Source organism: Syzygium oleosum, unplaced genomic scaffold (genome assembly GCF_021117445.2).
Source record: "Syzygium oleosum isolate NSW1041296 unplaced genomic scaffold, Sole_v2.1 Sole_v2.06, whole genome shotgun sequence".
NCBI classification, from domain to species: domain Eukaryota; kingdom Viridiplantae; phylum Streptophyta; class Magnoliopsida; order Myrtales; family Myrtaceae; genus Syzygium; species Syzygium oleosum.
Window position 1 is genome coordinate 11363141 of NW_026607490.1, and position 25988 is coordinate 11389128.

Consider the following 25988-nt stretch of genomic DNA (forward strand, 5'->3'; position numbering starts at 1 on the left):
TAGGGTAGACCCCAAATAATCCTTTTTTTTTTCTTTTTTAGTACACTGGGAATAACTTAAACGGCAAGTTGATCTAATCAATAATGTTATCCATAATTTGTGATAAAGGCAATTTGTCCGCATCTCACAAAACTTTATGTTTCTAGAGCCAGCGCCAGGTCACACTTGTGATTGCAATTCAAACGGCAAAAAGTCAAATGCACGAAGAAATAGCCCACCTCAATCACTTTAGATGTAAAGTAAGTATAATTTCAAAGATTTTGGGTAAGGATTCTAATCACAAAATAATTATCATCAATTGATGGTCCAAGGATCTTGTTGTAAGGTTAATTTTGTAACATGAAAATAGATTACCAGTTATTACTTTGACAGTCTCACCCTTAATGACAAATTGACATTTGGTCTAATAATCTGCTAACAAAGTCGTAAATAATGGTATTACATGTGTTGAAATGAAAAAAAAAAAAAATCAGTTCGCAATCCTTTCTTTTACAGTGCAATGAGGGCAATGATTGACGGTTTTGTCTTCTTTTTTTCAATTGCATTATGCAAGGCAACAAATACCAAATTGTGCATATCACAACAACACATTGTAAGGCCGGCCATGGTAATTCTTTGTGAGAGCGACAAATAATACAAGACATATTCATAAGAATGCATGTTTACAAATTTGTCTCTCATTAAGAGAGAAGACCTCCATGGAATATTTCGAGTTGTATTCTGTCTTAATTGCCGAATTACGTATCTCATAGACAAATAACATCCGAAATAGCGTCCCAACGAATTCATAAATAAAAAGTTGGTGGAGAAACCTATAAGAAGAACATCTTCTATATAGACCATGTCAACCGAGCTTTAATGAAAAAAATTGAGGAAAGTAAAAGTAGAGAGCCAAATCATAAACACGATGCAACATATGGTGAAACTCCTCGTTATTGGGCTCTTTTGCACTTTCAATAGTGTGAAATGTACTCCCGATACAACCGAGGTTTATTATATATGCAGTGAAAGGCGGTTTAGTCGTCTGGGTGGGTATGACCTTGACAGAGGTTATGCCCTAGCGGATTTGTGCCATAGTACGCCGATCAATGGTTACAATTACTATACTCAATCCGGGGACTGTTACGGCCATGGTGCGTGCAACGGAGCATTGACACAACCTGATTGCAATGATTGCCTCCTGGAAGCTGTAAATCATTTGTACGACATATGCGATGTAAGCCTAGGTGCTCAAATTCAACTTAAAGATTGCAGGATTAGATATGAAGATTACCCATTTCACGAGTAAATTATATGCTTCGTGCTCGTCTTGATAATAGACCCCAACTATAAAGCTTATACTTCACATATGCTATGTTGTACCCTATGTTCAAGTTGCAAGCGGACTACAGTTGTATCCTATGGTGTACTCGCGTGCTTACAAAAAGATCTAGTAAAATGTCTAAGTTAAATAAATTGCATAAGTCTTGTTAGTCACCGGCTTGTGATAACATCAAATCTAGCTATTTGCGTTTGGTGGAAAGGCTTGAGGGAACTATAATCAAAGAATTTTCATTTTTAAGAGAAAGTTGCTTTTATTTAATATGAAGTACTGCTCACATAGAGACGTTTATATGCTTGTGGAGAAGTCTCCAATATTCTTTTTTTTTTTTTTTTTCAAATAACAGATAATAAAAGGAAAATTCCAAATAAGGGATTGTAGTTAGGCCATTTTCTCAAAAATGGTTCCAGAGTGGAATTTGTTTCAAATGAGCGCCTAAAGTGGCCAAGTCAATATCAAATAAGGGACTGAGTTCACTGACCGGCCAAATGCTCGCCGACAAGATTTTTCCGGCTACCAGGGGCACTTTTGTCCAAAAAAATGTAAAAAGTGCAATCTCTAAAAATAAAAAACTGCAGTGCTTCCTCTTCTTTCTTCCAAATTTCTTTCTTTCTTTCCCATCCTTGTTTCTTAAAGGCCCTTCTCTATCTTCTCGTTTCCATGTCTCTGTATTTCGATTGCCTGTGTCATTGGAGGAATGGTTGTTGATTCCATTCGCATAGTTCTTTGCATTTCTCTCTCTTTCTCGGTGAATCAGCTTAGGGAAGTCTCTGGTGAATAGCGAGTCGAGCGAGACTGTGTCAAGATTGGGGAAATTGGATTGAGAATTTTAGCCCGTCAACCACTGAAACCAGGCAAAAGATTAAACCTCACTGTTTGCACAAAAAGAAAAATGGAGCAAAAAGGGGCCATGGTGAGAAGAGCTAGATATTGCAAGAACAAGACAAGAAAGAGACTTGCAGGGAAGGTGAGATGCCAAGGAGGAGTGGTGAGAGATGGATGACGCGGAGGCTTGAGAGCTTAACTATTGAAAAAAAAAGAAGAAGAAGAAAACATGATCACCGAAGAAGAAGAAGAGAAGCAAGAGAAGGCAATTGAAGGAACTTTCTCACGACCTTGCCGATCATTTCAGCTGCTCGATCCAGGGCGTAATGATGGCGGAGGCTTTGGCGTGTCCCGGTGGTGACAGCCACAACAGCGGCGACCACAGCCCTTGCTCCGGCATCTGCAAGCAGGACAGGTACCTCCCTTTTGCCAACATTAGCCGCATCATGGAGAAGGCCTTCCCCGCCGACAGCAAGATTACCAAGGACACCAAGGAGATCGTGCAGGAGCGAACCTCCGAGTTCATCATCAGCTTCATCACCAGTGAGTCGGTTACTTGGAAAGTTTATGTTTTCCGGTGGAAATGCAATTTCGATTCAATGAGTTCTTATTTGTTTGTGCTTTGTCACGCCCCGAACCCCTTCGAGCACGCGACACACTTCTCTGGTCGAATCATGCGACGTCCCAGGGTATCGCCGACCCAATTCAGCTTATCAGAGATTTAAAACATCAGCGAAAGCCACCAATACCCGGACGATAACAACTGGGGTAATTAAGGAGAATAAACATATTCATTTCTCATCCAAATCACATAATATTCACAATTTACAAACCACTATATACATATGCACACCGAACTATAAACCACCCATATCCAAAATGATCGATAGTCTGGGTACCCTATCATCCAAAAATGGAACATCTCAAAAAGCCTGATCCCAACCCCTACACTAGCCCCTACGCCTTCTACTTGGCATCCACTCCGAATCTGATTTTTCAGCGCTCAAGTCTGAGTCCCCCTGGACTGTCTGCTCCTCTGAAGACTCCGGCTCAGCCTCGATCTCGATCGAGTAGTCTATATCACCCGACTCAGCTGGAACCTCGTCCCGCTCCTCCTCGACTGACTCCTCATCAGACTCGTCCTCTGGCACAAATTCGGGGTCAATCCATTGCTCATACGGGGGTACGTGCACCGGTTCTTCTTCAGACTCATCCTCAGGCTCATCTTCTGGGGCCTCTTCAGGTTCTGCCTCGGGTTCTTCTTCTTCTTCTGATTCTTCCTCTGGGATTGCCTCGAGATCCACGTCCATTGGATCGTACCCCGCCTGGGATTCTTCCGGCTCTGGTTCGTGCTCGGCCCCCGAGGGCTCCGGTGCTGCAGGCGCCGACTGAAGTCCAGACTGTGCCAGGCTAGTCTCTAGACTCGTCAATTCGCCGTCGGGAGGGGGTATGGCTGTCGGGTCCCAATCCCCAACTCCATCAAAGGAGACGTCAAATCCACGGACGGGACCAAATTCATCTACCCCGTCTCGAAAGAACCAAGCAGTGTAGGTATGGGACTGCCAAAGGGGTAGGCCTATGTCTACCCAAACTACCGTCGTATGCTTAACCCAGGTCATATTATCGTCTATCAGGTACTCTACAATACTGAGATCGGTGTGCATCGGCACTCCAAAATGCTTAGGCGGCGGCGGTGGGGGATTCATTGCTCAGGCCGGGGTTCTGAAATTATTGGTTTAAACAACCATGAGAATACATCTCAGTAAGCACACACCCTAAACCCCACCTAAGCTATCACGTACCTCCAGACAATCACAACCACAACCACACTCAACCATTACATAGCAGGCACACACTTATGCTTACCTGGGCCTTTCCAGCGTGCCACCTGCACGTTAGTCACAACAATACCATTTCCAACCACATGCACGTTCTAATTATGTTTCATGCATTCGTTCCGGTCTCATCGCATTCTTTCCACACAACTCGCCAGTGACCCGCGTAATGGTACCGCCTCAGGTTCACTGTGACCATCTCACACTCGCCTCGACAGTGACCCGCATAGTAGTACCGTCTCAGGTTCACTGTGACTAACTCATACTCAACTCGTCAGTGACCTGCGTAGTAGTACCGCCTCAGGTTCATTGCGACTAACACATAACAACACTCCAGGGCCCGCGTAATGGTACCGCCTCAGGCCGTATATCTTGCCCGCGTAGTGGTACCGCCTCAGGCTCAACACCCACCACCTACGACACAACCCGCGTAATGGTACCGCCTCAGGTTGGCCGTCCTCCGGTAATACCGGGCATCGTCCCGCGTAGTCGTACCGCCTCAGGACGGATCAATATCCCCGCGTAATGGTACCGCCTCAGGGATTTCCATAATCACACATACCACACCACACACGATCTCTCGCTCATTCACATGTTCAACACCCACTTGCCAATAATTTGGCCAATCACACGTGATCCGTGCACGCGCCAATTCACACACATTTCTCATGCTCAATAAGCATCTAACACGGCCAATTGACAATCAATTCAATTCGGCCCGAGCGTGCACATAACAAAGCACATTTCAATCCATTAAATCACGGTACAATAAACACACGAGGCCACTCACGGGCCCACAAACACAGCCATGTTCATAGGCACGAATTCGACATTTCCATATTCGTTTCAAGCCATAACAAACCCCAACAACCAGCCACACTATAACACATCAACCCGGCACAATTTGTCTCCAAATCGGACCATACACTCGCTAAAGCGAATCTCAATTTCCAGCAATCGATCCAACATCAATTCAGCCCCGAAACATCATCATTTCACCGCCTAAAATCAGTCAATATCAATCCTCAACCAATCCGCTAAATTAATCCCAAAACAGCCCCTAATTTAGCCTAAATCACGTCTAATTAAATCCGATTCCACCTCAAATTTGTCCGTCGATACCCGAAGTCCTAAATAAAGTTTAGGGCGCGACTTACCCGAACTCTAGACTAACTCGGCTAGAGCGGAAAAAGGAGAACGGCGGACGGCGGCGATCGGCTCGGCGACGGCGGGCTAGACGACGGGCGGCGAGCGACGGCTTCCTTGCCACGGTTCACAGCCACAAGAAAGGGAGAGAGGGAGGGACGGCGGCGTGAGGGTACTGGTGGCTCGGTGATGGGCGGCGGCGGCATGGCGGCGAGCGGCGGTGGCGCGGCCAAGGGGGAGGGCGGTCAGTTCGGTGAGGGAGAGGAGGGAGTTGCCGAGAGGGGAGAGAGAGGGAATGAGGAGAGAGAGAGGAGTTTGGGACTTAAATAATCAAGACCAATAATTGAATTGCCAATTGACCATCTTGCCCTTTCCTCACAATTCCAATCGACGGCTTAGATTCAATCTTATTCTGAGATCGACGGCCCGGATTGAATCTTTTCCAAAATATCCAAGGTTAATTTGGGAATTTCTCAAAAAGTCCAAGGGCAAAATTGTCCAAAAATCTCTAATTCTTAGGCTAGGAGAAATTACCAAAATGCCCTTCCCAAATTACATTGGCCTTAACAAATCTCCAGGGGTAAAATGGTCATTTGCCATTTCTCGCTGAAATTCAGTTTTTCTGAAGGATTCGGACAAATTCGAGGCTACCCGGGCGAATGACAACATCATCCAAATGATCCGTCGTGACTTTCTAAATTTCCAATGCCCAACTTGGTCCCTAATTAATGTTTAAGTTCTGAATAACGTAACTTGTGCATATCTCGTACTAACAGGTGGCTTTTGGGGAAATTCGCATTATTGACCCGTGGACGATACTGAATCATGCCACGTACAAGTTTACTCGGGTCGTGCCGACCTCAATTGTTACTTAATCGCGAGGATCGATCGCTAGATCCGAAGGGCACGAACGTTTGGTATAGGTTTAGGGTCATTCGTCAATTCATTTCGTGGTCTAGCGGAATCACCCGCGATCCACTACTATGACAGTGGCGAACTGATCCCTGGCTATCCTTGGATCGGCCTATAGTGGCTCAAAATGTCACCTTGACGATTTTCATGGTCGAAAGTCGGTTCACGATCGAGTTCTTTGGTCGTACAAATTTAAATCCCTAATTAGCCTTTCCCTAACGGTTAGTACCCCCGAAGTGATCAATTCCGGGCGAGATCTAACTACAAGCACGTCCATAAACTATTCATTTCATAAATCCCAAGTGGGTCAGATTTCAGAATGTCACATGCTTGTTTTTCTTTTATTGGATGGGTAGGGCGAGTGGAGAGAAAAGTTGCATGGAAAGAAGATGGGAAAGCGAAAGAAGAAGTAATGTGAGGGTTTTTATTTTGGGTTAATATCACGAAAAATTTCGAATTTGTATATATGTGATAAATTTACCTCAAATTAATTTTTTGACCACCAAAAACCTCAAACTGGTACACTTGTGACAAATTTACCCTCCGTTAGTTTCTGTTAAATTTTTCCGTTAAATTTATAAGTTTGATGACACATGGCAGTTGATAGGTGTACCAGTTTGGGGTTTTACCCTTCGTTTGTAGCAAATGTAATAGTTTGTGATTTTTCGTGGTATTGATACAATTTAACGGAAACTAACATATGGTAAATTTGTCATAAATGTACCAATTTGGGGTTTTTGGTGGTCAAAAAATTAGTTTTTAGTAAATTTATCACAAGTGTACCAATTTGAGATTTTTTACGGTCAAAAAATTAGTTTTTGATAAATTTGTCACAAGTGTATTTATTTGGGGTTTTTCGTGATATTGACCCTTTTATTTTTTACGATTTTTTTTTGGTACAAAAGTGCCAATGTTCTGATCGCCAGAAAAATCAATTGCTCGCTGGCTGGTGAACATTTGGCCGACCAGCGAGTTTAGACCCTTATTTGAGACTGACTTGACCATTTTAGGCCCTTATATGACACTGTTCATTTCTGACTCTATTTTGAGAAAATAGCATTATTTAAGGCCTTTATTTGGAATTTTTCTAATAATATATGACCATTCAACTTACTAATACTCGTGAACGCTTTACACTTATACCTATTGAATCTGTTGCATTGGGATCAAGAGCTTCACTCAGCCCAACTCATTTGGTTTGATAAATTAAAACATTCAATCTTGATAGTTTGAATCTATCGAGAATGTCTTGAGTTTTGGCCAACAATTCGAGCAAGGACCGAAACTAGAAGATAGGGATAGGTCCAAAAGACTGAGTTTGCAAAAACGAGCTGTGCTCAGCCATAGTTGGACTATGGCCGCCTATTATTGTGTGGTGTGTGACAGATATTTATCGTGCCACTTACATACACAAATTCAACATAGTGTTAAGAGAGGACATGTCGTTACCGTTGATTGTCGATATTGCCCAATATAAGTAGGAACGAATGAACTATTTGAAACGCTAATTGTTAATTTGATTTGTTAATTCTCAAGAAAAAGCATACATGCATTTAGGTTTTCGCGACGCAACTAATCATGTGCATTGTACCACCTATAAAATGAGTCTATCCAATAATAGTTGTGCACAAAGATTTAATATATGGGCTTTAAGGCAATAGGCCTTTGCCCCCAATTTACTTAGAGAGTTTATGGAAATTTTATAATAAAACAAAGGTGGTTCACCAAATTGATGAAATACCTTTTAAAATATGGATGGATCAACATGTATCAACGGTGGTTGTGAAGGGACATTTGTTGATTTTGGAGGGAAAAGTAAATGACAAGGAATTTAAAAGTACATACACTGGGAACAATCGTTACTCACAATTTTAATTTGTAAGAAAGATAAATTGCAGAAAATTAAAGATAAAGATAAATGTACAAAAGAACGTTGAGTTTATACTGAGAAGTCCATCTTGGGAAATAGAATAGATTCCCAGTTACCATGGTTCGTGTGCTTATTTTATTTTCTTTTATACATCAGTTTATTTTCGGAAAAATATATGCAGAAACATTCTTTTGAACACTTATCCATTTACATGTAGACGCAAGTTAGAGAATAAAATTGAAAAAATTGCATGAATAATCTTTTTATATAAAAAAGAAAAAACATCTACTTTGCAAAAGTAAGACTCTCACCCTAATTGGCTCATAATTGATTGGTGGCAACTCCTAAAACAAAATAAATCGAATATTTGAAATAAGAATCGAGTTACGATCGGCAGAACTTCGGAGTGCCCATGCTAAGCACAAGCGTCACCTCATGAGAGGGGTCATTTGCCCCTGCTTCGCAATCCATCAAACTCCCTCGGGTGCACCTCAGGGGATCACAACAATTATTTCACAATAGGGTATGTTTAGGGTTTCTCTCTGGAAGTGTTGTAAGGAAAACTCTTGAGAGATTGAGGAAAATATTAGGTAACAAGGGTGTAACTGTAATCTAGGGCTCAGGTGTGTGGGATTTCGATTTAAGAATTCAATATTGGTTGTTAATATTTGACTCATTGCTGCCTCTTCCTACGGAGTCGGCATATATCAACACCCAAATTGACCCACTTTCGTTCGTTATTTTCTCTAATTGTCGATTATTTCTCAATTGATTGTGCGATTGTGTGGATTGCACGATCCTCTTTCTGCAACATAAATAAAGCCATAGCCAATCGAGAGCTATCTCTGTCCACGTATAGATACACACAGCAAGATATAAGTTTAGTTGGGTTTATGGACTAATAGAGGGAACTTATCTTGTGGTTCCTTAGGCATGTGGTGTCTCTAACTAAATCTGAACATAAACTCTAGAAAGGCACACACAATCACGCGGAGAATGAAAACCAAAGAGAGGCCCGAGGCAGATCGTGACTAATATGGTAATGTCCATGTTTCTGATTGATGGGTTATAAGTTATAGACACCACACATACTTTCAAACTTAGTTAGATAAAAATATGGTAATGTCCATGTTTCTAACCTACCAATTAGAAAAGTGGTTGAACAATCACACTCTTGAGAGAGCAAGGCTTCAAAATTAGATGTAGTTAGGGTAGACCCCAAATAATCCTTTTTTTTTCTTTTATAATACACTGGGAATAACTTAAATGGCAAGTCGATATAATCAATAATGTTATCCATAATTTGTGATAAAGCAATTTGTCTGCATCTCACGAACTTTATGTTTCTTAAGCCCGCTCCAGATCACACTTGTGATTGCAATTCAAACAGCAAAAAGTCAAATGCACGAAGAAATGGCCCACCTCAATCACTTAAGATGGAAAGTAAGTATAATTTCAAAGATTTTGGTTAAGTATTCTAATCACATAATAATTATCATCAATTGATGGTCCATGGATCTTGTCGTAACGTTAATTTGTGTAACATGACAATAAATTACTACCAGTTATTTCTTTGACGGTCTCAACCTTAATGACAAATTGAAATTTTGATCTAATTATCTGCTAAGAAAGTCGTAAATAATGGTAATACATGTGTTAAAATGAAAAAAATCAGTTCGCAAATTTCCTTTCTTTTACAGTGCAACAAGGGCAACGATCAAAGGTTTTGTCTTCTTCTTTTTTTATTGCGTTATGCGAGGCAACAAAAACCAAATTGCGTATGTCACGAGAACTTATTGTAATGCTAGCCAAAAACGAACGACTTATTCTGATGAAATATGCTTCAATACAAGGAGAATAATTAATATGAAATTGTGACAATTCAGTTGTAAACTTTTTTTTGGCCAATTGAGTCCTAAACCTTTTGCATTTATTCAAATTCAGTCCATCCAGCCATTTTGACAAGAAATTGCTTATTTGAATACCGGTCATCCTACATGACACAGGTGACACTGACATAGACTTTTTCTAATATTTTTTTGTAATTTTTTCTTTTTTCTTTTCTTTTCTTTACTTTTTCTTTTTTTCGCTAAACTTGGAGCCGACAAGGGCATCATGTCCCTCGCCCTCGCAAAAAAGAAAAGAAAAAAATTAATTAAAAAATTAAGAAAAATATTGAAATATTATTAAAAGTTGCTACTCCAGCGCCGGTTGTGCCGCATAGGACAACCGGTGTCCATGTCAGCGATTTTCAACCAAAATTAGCCGAATGGATTGAATTGGCACAATGCAAAAGGTATAGAACTCAATCGGAAAAAAAAAGTTTAGAACTGAATTGACACAATTATAATAGGTTTATGACTTTTTTTGTAATTTTCCCTATTGTAATGCTGGCCAGAAAAGAACAACTTATTGTGATGACTGTGATGGGAATATTCTGCTTCAATACAAGGAGAACAATTAACAAGACACTATCATGGTAATTCTTTGCGAGAGCGACAAATACACTACTTAATACAAGACATATTCATAAGAATGTATGTTTACAAATTTGTCTCTCATTATATGAGAGAGAAGACATCCATGTAATATTTCGAGTTATTTTCCATATTAATTATCGAACACTATCATGGTAATTCTTTGCGAGAGCAACAAATACAATCCACTTAATACTAGACATATTCATAAGAATGTATGTTTACAAATTTGTCTCTCGTTATATGAGAGAGAAGACATCCATGTAATATTTCGAGTTATTTTCCGTATTAATTATCGAATTGCATATCTCATGGATAGACAAATAACATCCAGATTATAGAAATCATTGCCTAAATTTATGATTAAACAAATGACACAAATTTTCCCATTTTCTACATTGTAACTGAACACACGTTCACTACATTGTCAATAGGATGAGTTCGTGTGATAATATATTTTGCCTTCAAGCCAATAATAGCTTTTGCACAAGATTTTTTAAACAATTTAATTTTACCATTAAAGGCTATTGCCCTTTGAGTAACTCCTAGAGTTATAAACGTTTCCCTGATAAATGCAGGTTAAATGAAATCTAATCTAATCTAAAATGATTATCAAAATGTGCTTAGAAAGATCCGAAAGAACCTCCCAACGTATTTATAAACAAAAATTGGTGGAGAAACCTATAAGAAGAACATCTTTTATATAGACCATGCCAACCGAGCTTTAATGAAAAAATTGCGGAAATTATAGGTGGAGAGACAAATCATGAACACAATGCCACATATGGTGAAACTCCCCGTTATAGGGCTCTTTTGCACTTTCAATATTGTGAAATGTACTCCTGATACAACAGAGGTTTATTATATATGCAGTGAAAGGCGGTTTAGTCCTCTGGGTGAGTATGAACTTGACAGAGGTTATGCCATGGAGGATTTGTGCTCTGATACATCACTTAATGGTTACAATTATTATATTAAGTCTGGGGCCTATTACGGCCATGGTGTGTGCAATGGGGCATTGACACAGCCTGATTGCAATGATTGCCTCTCAAAAGCTGTACATTATCTGTACGACATATGTGATGTAAGCTTGGGTGCTCAAATTCAACTTAAAGATTGCAGGATTAGATATGAAGATCACCCATTTCACTGAGTAAATTATATGATTCATGTTCATCTTGATAATAAGCCCTAACTATAAAGCATATCCTTCACATATGCTATGTTGTATCTTATGTTGCACCCTATGTTCATGTTGCAAGCGGAAGCAGACTACAGTTGTATTGTACCCTATGTTCATGTTGTAAGTGGACTACAGTTGTATCCTATGGTATACTCATGTGCTTACAAAAATGTCCAAGTTAAATAAATTGCAGAAGTTTTGTTATTTACCGGCTTGTGAAAGCATCAAATCTAGCTATTTGTGTTTGGTATAAAGGTTCAAGGGAACCATATTCAGAGAATTTCATTTTAAGAGAAAGCTTCTTTTATTTAACATGAAGTACTGCTTACAAAAAAACTTCTGTATGCCTATGGAGAAGTCTCCAATGTTCTCTTCTTCTTTCTTTTAATTAATAGATAATATAAGAGAAATTCCAAATAAGGTAATGCAGTGAGGCCATTTTTTTTCAAAAATGGGTCCAGACTGGAGATGAGGATAGGTTCAAAGACTCAGTTTGCAAAAACGAGCTGTGCTCAGCCATAGTTGGACGATGGCCGCTTATTATTGTGTGCTGTGTGACAGAGATTCATTATTCCACTTGCATACACAAATTCAACGTAGCGTTAAGAGAGGACATGTGGTTCCTATTGATTGTTGATATTGCCTAATATATGTGAGAAGGGAAAATGACACTACAAGTGACATAATTTCGGTACGGCATTTACTTGAGTGCTATAACGTTTTTAAGATCACTTGAGTGCTTATGTACAATGCTCATTTGAATACCATAACATTTTTTCCGATTACTTAAGGTCATATAACTTTTTAATCAAGCATTTGAGTGCCAAAACTTTTTTAAAATATTCATCACAAGTACTATGCCACGTCGGATTTCCGGCACTTAGGTAGCACTCAAGTGATTGACTGAAAGTTTTAGCACTCAAGCGAATTTTTTTAAAAGTTATGGCACTCAAATAAGTATTGTACAAAAGTTGTGATACTTGTGGTGTCCTTATCCCAAGGGAGAATGAATCAACTATTTGAAAAGCTATTGCTAATATGATTCATTAATTCTCAAGAAAAAGCATACATGCTTCCATGTTTTCGCGACGCTAATTAATCATGTGCACTGCATCACCTATAAAATGAGTCTATCCAATGATAGTTATGCACAATGATTTAATATATGTGCTTTAAGGCAACATGCCTTTGCCCCCTCTTTACTAAGAGAGTTTATGAAAAAAATTTAATGAGGAATAAAGGTGTTTCACCAAATTGATGAAATACCTTTTAAATTATGGATGGATCAATACGAATCAACAATGGTTGTGAAGGGACCTTTCTTGATTTTGGATGGGAAAGTAAATGACAAGGAATTTAAAAGTATGACTATTGAGAGCAATCGTTACCCACAATTTTAATTTGCAAGAAAGATAAATTGTAGGAAACTAAAGATAAAGATAAATTATAGAAGAACATGGAGTTATGTAATTGATTCGGGGGGTCCTTACAAAGAGAACACTTGGGGTGTCTATAACCCATAATTGGCAGTTAGGCAACCGGCAATTGAATTTAAATCCACAAATAACTTCCTAATCCTATATGTGGTTACAAGAAGTTAGGATATATCCACTATCTTAAAGGTCATATCGAGTCCATTACGTTGACAACTACATCAACTCCATTACATTGACGACTACATTGACTATGTTACTTTGACAACTATATTAACTCAACTACTTTGATGGTTACATGGCTCACTCTTCCCCATTGGCCGAATTAGTCTTCTTCATTTACCGACTTTTGCTCCGACACTTGACGATTCTCGTCAAAAACTCTCTCAACTAAATTGAGTCTTCTTGTCAACCAGCTACACTATATCAACAAATTGTTCTCAACATGGCCATTTTCCGCTCCTCTTGTACCTGGAACAGATTTTTCGCCGGCCAAACTGTCGACTGCGACATTTCAACATTTTTTGGTGTCAACATAAATTCCCTTTTAAAAGAATTGAATTATTTATTTATCATTCGATATTTCTTAAGTAGATAATCAAAGTCATAATATGCTCCTTAGTCATCGACAAATTTGATTTTTCCCTGTCGAATTGCCTCATAAATTGCTTTTCTAAAAATAACACAATTAACTGTGTTATGGCTCCACGAATGGTTTCACTTGAAATATTTTTTTTACTGAATATTCTTTTACTTGGAATTACTAGGCCACCTTTCGAAAGTAAGTCAAAGATTTCGTCCGATTTATTGATGTTAAACAAGTAAACTAGAGGGTCTTTGGCCCTAGCCTTTTTTTTTTTTTTTGGTAGGCTTTAAGGATGGACAAGCATAAGGCTTGTCAAGCACCATTTTTGCTACAATTATTTCTGTTATGGCTAAATATGCAACCTAGAGGGGGTGAATAGATTGATTATCAAAACTTGATATATTTTTGCAAAAATTATCAAAATCAGTTCGATGTATGCAGGGGCAATTACTATATGCTAGAACAAACTAATTATATCAAATGCAATGTTTCTATCAAACAATTAATGAAATGAATAAAGAGATAGAAGAAGATTCACGCAAATATTTACGGTGGTTCGGCTTAGATCAAATCTGCGTCTACTCTTCCAGATTAACAGCCACCAACAAACTGGAATCCACTAGTAATCCTCTAGTAGTTACAAACATAGCTCACTCTCCTTCTTCCTCAAGATGATAGATCAAACTATGAATCTTCAAGCCTCGCTACTATTGTAACATTCTGAAATTCGATCCATTTTCGGGATTTATGAAATGATTATATCTTCGATGCACTTCAGTTAAATCTCACTCGGAATTGATCACTCTTGATAAGACTAACCATTAGGGAATGGCTAGCTAGGAATCAAGTACGTGGACCTAAGAATTTGGCCGTGGATCGACACTTCGACCATAAGAATTGATGAGGAGATATTTTGGGCCATTATAGACCGATCCAAGGATGGTTATGGGATGATTTGCAAATGTTATACAATTGAATCGCGGGTGATTCCGTTTGACCATTGTACGAGTTTCGAAAGATCCTAAACCTAATCCGAACGATCGTGTCAATTGAAACTAATGATTAACTTTCGCAATTACATGACAACCGAGGTCGCCATGGCTCGAGTAAACTTAGATGTGGCCCGATATCGAATCGGCCACGAGTCGATACGCGTAACTCCTAAAATCCGCCCGTTAGTTTAAGATACATTAAAGTTGTATTTAATCGAATTTGACCATTACTTGGAATCCGGACTTGGGAGTCGAATTTCTCGAAAGCCACGACTAATTCATTGGACGACGTCACATTTGGCGTGGCCAACCTTAGGGCCACTCGGATTTGTCGGAAAAGTGAAATTTGGATCGGGAGTGAAAAATGACCATTTTGCCCTTGGGATTATTTGAGTTCATTTGAAAAGTGGAAGGGCATTTTGGTAAAGTTACTACCCCCATGCTGGCCAAAAATATTGGACCATAATGCCCCTCTCTCCTCTTGCTCATTTCCTCTTTTGCCCCTGGATAGTTGTTGACTTTCTTCTAGAAGCTTTAATGTGAGCCATTGGATCTTTGATGAGATTAACTAATTAATCATAGCCCTTGGTTGAGTCATAGTGGGGGAAGTTGGCCCACTCAAGTCACTCAACTCACCATCTCTCTCTCTCTCTCTCTCTCTCTCTCTCTCTCTCTCTCTCTCTCTCTCTCTCTCTCTCTCTCTCTCTCTCGACAGACCATCTCCCCCCTTTTCTCTTCACTTTCAGCGACCACTCCTCCCTTCTAGCCTGACCAGCAGCTTTGCCCGCCTCCCTCAACCACCGTCCAACCGCTGTGTGCGTCGCCGTTCGCCCGCCTGGTCGCCGAAGCTGCCGTCGATCGTTGTTACTGCTCTCGCCTCACACCACCGCCATTCTCTCCCATTCTCACCCTCATCTCCCTCATTCTCGGCCAGCTTCACCCCTCACCATCACCACCACCCCGTGCCCGTCCCAGCTGTGGTCCGCCAGTGACCAGCACCGCCGCCGAGCCACCCGTATGTCTGCCGGAGCTGCTGCTGCTAGGCGCGACTTGTGCTGCCCTTCTTGCTTGGTCTTACTTGCTTAGGCTTTGAATAAGTGGCTTCCTAACCCTTGACTAGGCTAAGGGGTTACTAATGGACATGTTAGTTGGTTTAGTGGTTAGATGAGCTTGAATTGCTGAACGGTTCATGTTGGTTGATTCTCGGATTCATTGCTGCTATGCGTCTGTGTTTTGCTATTTTTGTGGAGATCTTTGTGGGCAGAATTTGAGGAAGTTTTCTTCATGGAAGTTGACCCTAACATCTTGAAGTATGTCATATATTAAATCTGGAATTTTGAAGGTCGTTTTGGGGCATTTGGAAGTCCATTTTCGGACCGTCACGACTCTGCCGGATTTACTGTTCACCCGACCGGCGTGTCTTTCTGAATTTTTATAAACTTTTTCAGACCTCTTTTCAGAAAAATTCCTTCATGAAAGTTGTCAAGGAAACTTTTTTATATGACATACAAAAATTTCAAATCTTTCCAAGGAGATTTGGGTACTGATTGAAATGTATTTTGAAGGCCGGACAATCTGTCCTGGCGGGTGGATTTCAGTCTGACTTTAAGTGACAAAATGAACCATTTTCAGTTGGAACTAGATTTTGTGCCCCTCATAAAAAAATGTTCATCAAGATGTTTTCAATGATATATCCAAAATTCAGAATTTTTGGAATCGAATTACTATTTATTTCGAAAGGGTTTCGGTTACTACACAATTGCCAAATTTTAGCCCGATTCTGTGCAAAATTGGTTTCTCTCTCTCGGGAGCTTTTTGATGTTGTTGTTGCACGTGAGGACGTGGCTGGATGTGAGTTGAACATGAATTGTGTGGCAATTGGCTAATCGAAAGATGAGAAATGGGTTTGAGTATTTGAATGCCCATATGATCACATAATACCCTTAGGCGTTTTACGCGGAGTTGTAACCCGTCTTAATGCGTTTTATGCGAGACGATGCCCGATTTATCGGATGCCCAGCGGGTGACTGGATGCCAATCGTAGTGGAGGCCGGATTGATGCTCCTCATGGAATGCCGTCTTAATGCGTGTGACGCGAGACGATGCCGTCCCCAACGTAGCGGAACGATGCCCAGTTACACCAGAAGCCCTATAGCCTGATGCGTTTTACGCGGGTTTGGGGAGCCTGAGGGGCTGCTAATAATCTGGACATTGTGATTGTGATATATGCATTGTGGTATGCTATGTGAGATTATTATTGGGCATGTCCGGATTATTAAGTGTGTTGTGCATGTGCTTGCACCGATTCGGGTCATTATGTGCGATGAATGGTTGCCATGTTGTGGCTGTACACTAACGTGCAGGGCTTGTGCGTGTGCCAAAGCGAGATAAGGTCGTCTGTGATTGTTGTGGCACGTTGAGTGATAAGCTTGCATGCTCTAAATTGTCCTGCGATACGCGTTAACCTAAGCAAGGCTTAGGTAGTGACTTATTGAGATTTATTCTCATTGTTGAATTATAAACATTTCAAAACCTCGAACCCTATGATGTTATGGAAGATCCAGGGCCGCCGCCAGGGTACCACGGGGAGTGAAGATAGGTCTAGTCCCCCGTCTTTTGGATACCCCTTTTGATAAAGAAGCTAAGCTAACCAACCATTGATCCTTTTTGTTGTGTGTGGTGCCTAGATAATGGCCTCTAGTAAGGTTTGTACCTTGTGCAATTATATTTTTTAAATAACACTTTGTTTATAAAAGTGTTTTTGTGGATGTGATTCCATTGTCTCTTTACTATCCCGTTTAATTGATGTTGTATGGAGAGTTCGATTTGCTTCCGCATGTGCTGCTCTTTTGTTTGTTCGTGTGGGTCGGCAACAAATGTTGGGATGTCGCATTCTTAATGACCGTGGCGGAATGACGCGTGCCCGTGGGAATCGGGGCGTGACAACTATTGTGGCTAACAATATCACCTAGAGAGGGTGAATATGTGATTTTAAGAAACTAGACTAACTCTTGCGGAATTATAAAAGTCAAATTGGATATTAGCGTAATAACTTGATATGATCATAAAGTAAGTTGATATTCCAAGAACATGTGATAATAACAAGTGTAATGTGCTTATAACAGACAGAAATTAGTAGAGAGATTGAGAATAATGCATGCAGAGCTTTATAGTGATTCGGTTTGGTATAAGCCTACGTCTACTCTCCCAGATTAACAGTCTACTAGCTGGATTCCACTAGTAATCTTCTGAGTAGTTACAGTTGTATGTGCCACTTATACTCAAATGACTTCTTCCTAAAGGTGGTGCTGCTTATATTTAAGTGGATAGATCTCACTATCACACACCTAAGCACAGACTATAATCTTGATACACTTCTCAACTAAATTACACTTTTAGTTAGCGTAGAAAATAATACAAAGATGTAAAGTTTTTTCTCTCTATTGGATGAGTATTGCTCATCACTCTTAATACTTCATTTCTTTAGCATCTATTGATCTCCTTTTATTTTTCAACATTCAATCTTCCCATTGAACAATCTTCATGAGGATCAATCTCCAAGCTATCAAGTGGAGAGAGAAGATCAATTTAGCCATTGAAATCAATCAATCTAAGTTTATGGAGTTTATGAAGATCAATTGGATCAGTTTATTGAACTTTGGAAATAATTCCGCCTTCTAGATGATTATCAATCAATCAAGATCTCCCGCGTAATTAATTTAGATCTTTCCAAAATATTGATGATCAATCAACATCTTTGTTTAGGAATCCAAGTCGGATAACTAACCATTATAATTGTTCAGATATCGCAAGTCGTCATGGGATATTTATATTCAGAGCACGTGACAAGTTGTTGTGCGCAAGTAATATAAGCACTCCACTTGTATCAGCGGTTCCTGGTTATATCAAATTTCTCGGTAAAATTGTACTGCTGCTTCATTAGGCAACTTTAAGTACGATATAAATCCTGCACTATGTTCACCTCGGTATCTCCAAGTCTCAACTTCCCATTTCTTTAGACTTATTCACCCTTATTATATTGGTCCTTCCAGTCTTATGAATCTTTTTACTTTGTACGTCTAAGTTCCTTAATTGTGGATTTGAGTATTACCTGAAATATAAACAACATTTGCATTTATTAAGTTCGTAAGATACTCATGGATTGTTTCGTAGACTTCAAAATATCATAAGAGGTTTCAAATCAATCTACCTCTTTTTTATGGTGACAAAATTTTCCATGAACGTATCAAAATAATATATTAATGATATTGTGCAGAAATAATTTAAAATTGCTTGCTTCGAATATAGCATAAAAATTGAGTATTAGCAAGCAAGTTGATATAGTCTCAAATATGGATATAATCAGTAAAAGCGAAACTATGTTGATAAGAAACCTGTAATAAGATTTGCCATGGAGTTCAAGTAGTTCCTTATAGGAAATTATTCAGATGATCATTAAGAGCTATGAGTTGCATGTCAGAACATAATATCAAAAGTATAAAAAAAAATAGTAGTTCGAAATATTATAGTCATGTCCTGTATAAAATTCACTAGTATCATTAGCATCCTGTATTCAACATCCTGTATCATCACCATCCTGTATTGAAATGAACTGATATGCATATATCATCAAAGCTACAACACGCGTACACTTCTCAATTGATATCACAATCAATGACAAGCAATCTCAATGAATGAATTGCTCGCTCAACAATGGATAAGTACATTAAAAGTCCTAAAACTTGTTACAAAAGTGCAGTTTAGTCTTAAACTTTCAAAAAGTACAATTAAGTCCAAAAACTTATTACAAAAGTGCATCGAGTCCTAAAATTTTTAAAAATGCAATCAAGTCCTAAAACTAGTCAAATTAGTCCAATCAAGTCTGTTGAATGATCCGACGCCTGCAATGACGTCGCTCGCGAGGTGATGTGTGTACACCAAAGAGGAGCCACCGGTGTTGCACTTCGCAGACGAGGGGCCACACAAGGAATGCCTAAAGACAAAGGGAGCCGTCAAGTGTCAAGACGGAACCCCGCCGGAACGGCGACGGAAGAGAGAGAGCTCCAGCGGAAAGCTTTTTGAATATCTTTTCTTCCCAACCTTTTCCGGGCTTTGAAAGGTTGCTCTATTTATAGGCATTATCTAGCCAAATTCTACCGCTTGTGATTCTTTATCTCCACTTTTCCCAAGTCAAATAATAATTGAATGATCACAGCTTCTCAATTCGATATTCTTGTTTTCCTTCGTCCATCCAATTTGTTTTTCTTTTCTTCTTTTTTAATCTCTTATTATTGTCTTTGACTTGTTCCTCTTTGACCAAATTCAAACCAGATTGTTGTTGGTCCTCATCTGATTCTCCACTCCCAGCTTCTTTCGATTTTTCCTATACCCACTCGCCGAAATCACTATCCCACGGATTGCTACTTTTACCTTTAAAATGAAAACTTGGTTGTTTTACCAAGACCATCTTTATCTCAAGATTGCCCTATATAATTCCTAATAAATAATCTTATCTTGAAGTCAACCGGCCTTGGGAGGTATTCCGACGTACGCTAGTCCACGGAGTAGGCGTCCAATAAAGAGTGATTCAACGTTCGTCAGTCCATGGTAGAATCATAGAAAAGCCATGTGATCGTCACGTGCAATGTATGACCTAAATAAAATGCGAATATGAACTATGCAAATGGTATTTTTGTTTAGGGGTTGGATTCGATTCCTAATTTTCTTATGCAATAAATAACTAGATGGGTCACCAAAATTTATGTGTCGACGCCCATTTTCTGAATAGTTAAGTTGTTTCCTAGAGAAGAAACTTGTTGTACAAGTGATTACGAAAAGGCCTAACTATAAGATGTCTACTTAAGTTCAATAAAATTGCACAAACCTTGTTATTCGTGAGCATATGCAAATTTCAAATTAGCATATTGTTCCCTGTTTTGAGTGGTTGGAATCAATTATGTTCTGAAGAAGTTCATTTTCAAAGGCTTTTGATCTTCATTTGACACAAAGTGCAGCATAAAAGGGGCTTTCCATATGCCCGAAGTTTATGCTATTGAGATGTGGCGAATTGCCAAATTCCATATACCCGTGATACCTAACAAGGCTAAATTTTCTTTCGGTCATGCTTTAATTGGATGATTACAAGTTATGGACATCACACATACATGCAACTTAGTTAAATATAATACAGGGAAGTCCATATTTCTCAACCACCAATAAGGAGAGTGGTTGAACCACTCTTGAGAGGACCATGCTTCAAAATTAGATGTAGTTAGGGTAGACAAAAAGTAATCCTTTTTTTTGTATTTTAGAAGACCGGGAATCATTTAAACAGCAAATTAAAAAGTTGTCATATCTCGGTAACAAAGTCTTTGTTACTCCTGAATCTAATCAATGATTTTTTCCCTAATTTGTGATGAAGTAATTTTTCTGCATGTCATAAACTTTGTGTTTCTGGAGCGAGCACCAAATAACACCTGGGATTACGATTTACCAAGCAAAAAGTCAAATGCACGAAGAAATAGCTAACCTCAATCACTTTAGGAGGAAAATAGTATAATTTCAATAATTTTGGTCAAATATTATGACCACATAATAATTATCATCAATTATATGGTTCTAGGATCCTATTGGAACGTGAATTTTGCATAACATGAAAATAAATTACCTGTTACATATTGTCTTTTGTTTCTTGGAAGGACTCAACCTTAATGACAATTTGACTTTGTGATCTAATAATGTGCTAATAAAATCTAAATAATGGTATTACAGTTGTTTAAGGAAAAAAAATCGGTTCACAAATCTTCTTTCTTTTACGGTGGAACGAGGGCAATGAACAAAGGTTTTTTTTGGGGGTTCTCTCGCTCATCAGTTTCACAATATAAGTTCCCCGTTACACCCAACAAGATTTCATCTTATCCGGCATCCTGTATCACTTTAAGGTTATTAATTTTAATTTATGATGTCGTATTAATAATCACAAAAGCTACACAGAAGATTAGAACTTTCTATTTATAACGACTTACAAACACACAATTAAGTGCCTAGTTTTTATCAAATAGTTTGAGCGAAACTATATTAACCGCTCACCCCTACCGGCAAGTGCCAAGCCCAAAAGCATCGGGAATGGAGTAAGCGCCCCAGTGACAACGCAAACCCTCGGAAACACAGAATTTTAGTTTTTTTCTCAACCAATTTTGTGACATTGCATTAGTACTACATGATTAGAGTCTCTTTAGAGTGTTTCTAGGGTTTCTCTCTGAGAGTGTTGTGAGGAAAACCCTCGAGAGATTGATTAAAACATTAGGTAAGGAATCATTGGGTGTAATCCAGGAGTTGGGCATGTGAGAGCTTCTGACTTAAAGTTTAATCTCCACTGTTCATATTGGATTCATTGTTGCCTCTTCCTGTGAATGGATATTTACCGAACCAGGTAAATCTTGGTACATTGTTCTCTATTTCTCACAACGTTATCGATTGTACGGTCCTCTTTTCTCACCAGCGACAAAGCTATAGCCACTTGAGAGCTATCGTTGTCCACGTCTAGATGCAAGTGGCGAGATATAAATATAGTTGGCTGCACGGATAGTTAGAGGGAACTTATCTTATAGTTCCTCACACATGTGATGTCTTTAACCAAATCTATCCCTATGTACAAAATGCCTGCGCGCACAATCATGTTGAGAAAGAAATCCAGAGAGAGAACCCCTGGGGGTTCGTGAGTGATTTCTATGATAACCCTCATCGGTTATAATTGAATGGTCCATCACTTGGGTGACTTCCCTAAAAAAACCCTCAACTTTAGATCGAGTCTCAAATCTATCTCGAATTTTTTTTTTTGTCTTAGAAAAAAACTTTAAGTCAAATCCCAAATCCGACAGTGCATGATAGATCATTTGTAGAATTATACTATAAAGTATGATAAATCGAAGGATGCATCTAAGCTTATTTTGGAATACGTGATCATAGTGGCTATCGGGCCTTTGTGCATCTCGAGTTGTTGGATCATTTAGTGCACCTACGACGGATTGTACGGATTTTGTCCATCAATCGGTGAATCATGCGATGTCCTAACCAGGCATGACATGTTCCTTTTTCTTTCTTGCCAATGCAGGCACGTCCGGTTTGATTCCCATTATTCACGCAGATCTCGAGCGCGTGTTATTTCAATCCTTACATAAGTTTCTCGAATTTACTGCTTCATTAGGTCGAAAAGACCATCTAGATTACGATTTCGATCGTTTTCGAACGGGTTCGATTTCCTTGCAGTTCTTGCCGTGATAATCTTTGTCGACAAATTTCCCGATCATGTTCGCCGAAATGGATGTCGAGCCTTATATTCGGAGCTCAACAAAAGTACTAATGTTCGAAAGTAGATCTGATTCATGAAAAGGAAAGAATGGGAAAGTACGAATATGGAGTTGGTCCCGACTCTGCAACCGGGTCTCCATCGACCATACTCCAATCACGTGACCCTGCCGACGACCAAAACACATGACCCTGCCGACCCTTTTGGTCTTGGGGTCCCCCCCATCAAATTTTACCTGAGGGAGTTTCAATCCCCCAAGGAAATCGATGTGGGTCTTCCAACTTTAGTCAAAAGAAAAACCTCGCGATGCTAATTTGGTTGTCGATTAGGTCCGCGGTACATATTCTCTTCCTCGCGTCACCGAGTACAAGTGGATTTGGTGTGGCTCATCTGTCAGGATGCCGACTCGTGTCTTACTTAATTCGTAAGGCTTGTGGGCTATTCCCTAGACCTCGAAATCTACATGCATAATATGGGCTTCTCGTCTTCCAACAATGATCTTGTGAAAACATCCAATTGACGAGAGATTGTAAATTTTCAATGCACGTCTTTCTTGTGTTATATGTAATTCATGCATTTAAAATCAAAATATTTGTTTGTTAAATATACTTAATAAGTGTCCTAAAAATACTCTTTAACAATATCCGTAATTAAAAAAAAAAAGTCACGAAGCCATCGTTGCCAAAAAAAAAATGTTGGATCTTAGCAAGCGGGTTGGGAAAGACGGAGATGTACGTGCATAAGCTATTAAGACTTCGTTTGTTTTGCGGAAAATAAATGATTTAGAAAAAATAATTCCTAAAAATGGCCGCTTGTATTACTCGTAAAAATGAATGAACATAAAATATTTTCATCATCCTTGAAAATATTGAAACACAAATTATTGTCGGTAATAAAAACATTTATCATCGACTAATTATTTTAAGCGATACAAGTAATCATTTTTAGGAAAAAAAATTTCAAATCATTTAATTTTTTGCGAAACAAACGGAGTCTAAGTATCAAGAAGACATTCCGTGGAGATTCCATTTAATCAAGGGATCTTTGATAGCCGGATTATTGATATGGGTTTTGGAGCTTTCGATGATTTAGCAGAAGAACGGACAAGCCTCCTTGTTCTTTTCTACCTACAACGCGATACTTTCGGCCACAAAAGTAGAACTTGTCTTGATAGCTTGTCATGTCCATGTAAACGCCAGATGAGATGGGACCCGAATGTTTGAAAAATTGCTGAGGAAATCACGGAGCAAATAGGTCGCGTGAGCAATGGTTTTATTAAAAGATGCAAAATGAGGAGCATCAATTTTGCGTTTCACAGTAATTATTAACACGAATTTGTAAAATTGAAATATGTATTATTTAGCATAAACTATTTGTTACGACTAATGAGAAAGCAAGAACACTTGCGAACGCTCTTGATCCCCTCTGTAGATTGGCCCCTTTCCCTGCTCATTTTTTAGCTACTCCTCAACCGTTACTCGCATATCACTTCCTAAGGCTCTTGGTCCTTGAAACCGTTTGCGATTTCAGTTTTTCCTTTCTCGTTACAACGAGGCATAATGAGCAGATGGATATGCCGATGCTATACTCCACCGCTCACCGCGGAAGTGCCGTCTCTCTCTGTTGGCACAACAAGAAATGGCTATCTACGGACATGATTAGTTTTTGTACAAATTGATTCTCGTCACCCGTGCTCGATGCAAAGAAGAGGACGACGACGAAAATTTATCATTCGAATCATAGTGAGAGACGGTGTCGAAGACACCAAATTAATTAGACATTCACTTGGGTGTGAATGTTTTTAATCGTTATTAGGGCACTTGTACATGTAATTTTGATTTTCAGATTTGAAAATGTACTTGTAATTTCATTTGATCGCGTGAGTGTTTTTCGTTAATTTTACTCAATTATTTTTCAGATTATTTTTTACATTTAAAAATGAAAATATAACCTTGACCAACACATTTAATAGCCGTTGACCGACGGCTACGCCAATAATAAAACCTGTCCAATAAGCCTATGAATGGTACATCACTTCTGTACAAATCACAATTCACAAACCTCTCACGAATCAACATTCGCAAGTTTGGAAGCTCTTGCACTCTGCACATTGCAAATCCAACCAAACGACATATGGCCAGCTTGAACATCAATGTACCGAGTTGGGTAATCGACCGAGAGGCAGAGGCACCGGCATATAGGAATTGTTCGAGATCATAGAAATCCCGGACTATGGCCATTGTGTTTTGATAAGTGTATAATCCGAAATCACAAGTCCGAACTTTCATTTTATGACTGAGACTTTTACTTTGTTGATATTTCATATTCTTCGTCTGTCTAAATATAAGTTGTGATCAGTGAATTGTAACAACAAGTAGTAGTCATTAAAGGTAATGATTCACTTCAATCATTCAATTATAATACAGGTGGAACCTGGGTAGAACCTATAACCTATAACAGGGTAGGTTCCGAGATATGTAGGATAGTCCAGGTTCCAAAAAATAAAGAACTTATTCCAACATGTTACAGGTTCCAAGTTGTACGGAATCTGATGGAACCTGGAACCACTCACCTATAGTGACCAATGTTATGCCGGAGATCCTCACTCGGAGTATTACTCGTCAATGTCCGATATTATCCTAAAATGATTTTAAAACATTAAGCAAATCCTTCCCGGGAAGAAAAACGCCAAGAGAATAATGCTTGCCCAACTTGAGGATATTTCTTCTTCTTTTTTTTTAAAACCCACGCATCATATAGTCCACACAACAACAATATTATTTCACGAGATAAAGTTGTCAAAAGGAAAGGTTGAAATGAGGTAAAAACACCGGAATACGATTCACCAAACATGACCACGACAAGGTTGGGTATCCCGAGGTCGCCACCATTGGTGGGGTAGATCGCCAGAACAGGATGTTTGACTTTGCAAATCCTTGGCCAAAGTCAAAATACTTTGCAATGGGAGCACCCTTTTCAATTCTATATATTTAAACCAAAACAGTACTTGTCGGCTCTAGTATTTTTTTTCTTAAGCGTCCTAATCCTTAAGGGTGCGTTTCTTTCACGTTTCATTGAAAATAAATAGTTTTTATTTGTT

At 39.1% G+C, this 25988-nt stretch overlaps 1 protein-coding gene across 1 annotated transcript; it reads left to right on the top strand.

Annotated features, from left to right (window-relative positions):
• The first annotated feature begins 2475 nt into the window (after positions 1–2475).
• On the top strand, positions 2476–11539 carry LOC115690601 (antifungal protein ginkbilobin-like protein). Its single transcript, XM_030617009.1, has 2 exons — positions 2476–2689; positions 11241–11539. The coding sequence occupies exons 1-2, from the start codon at positions 2476–2478 to the stop codon at positions 11537–11539; spliced, it is 513 nt and encodes a 170-aa protein (XP_030472869.1).
• Positions 11540–25988: the final 14449 nt, after the last annotated feature.

What these genes read in the sequence shown, in the direction of transcription:
- LOC115690601 (XM_030617009.1), top strand. Translation starts at nt 2,476, where the DNA reads ATGGCGGAGGCTTTGGCGTGTCCCGGTGGTGACAGCCACAACAGCGGC. An exon ending in CATCATCAGCTTCATCACCA is followed by an intron (nt 2,690 to 11,240) that starts GTGAGTCGGTTA and finishes CTGATACAACAG; the next exon opens with AGGTTTATTATATATGCAGT.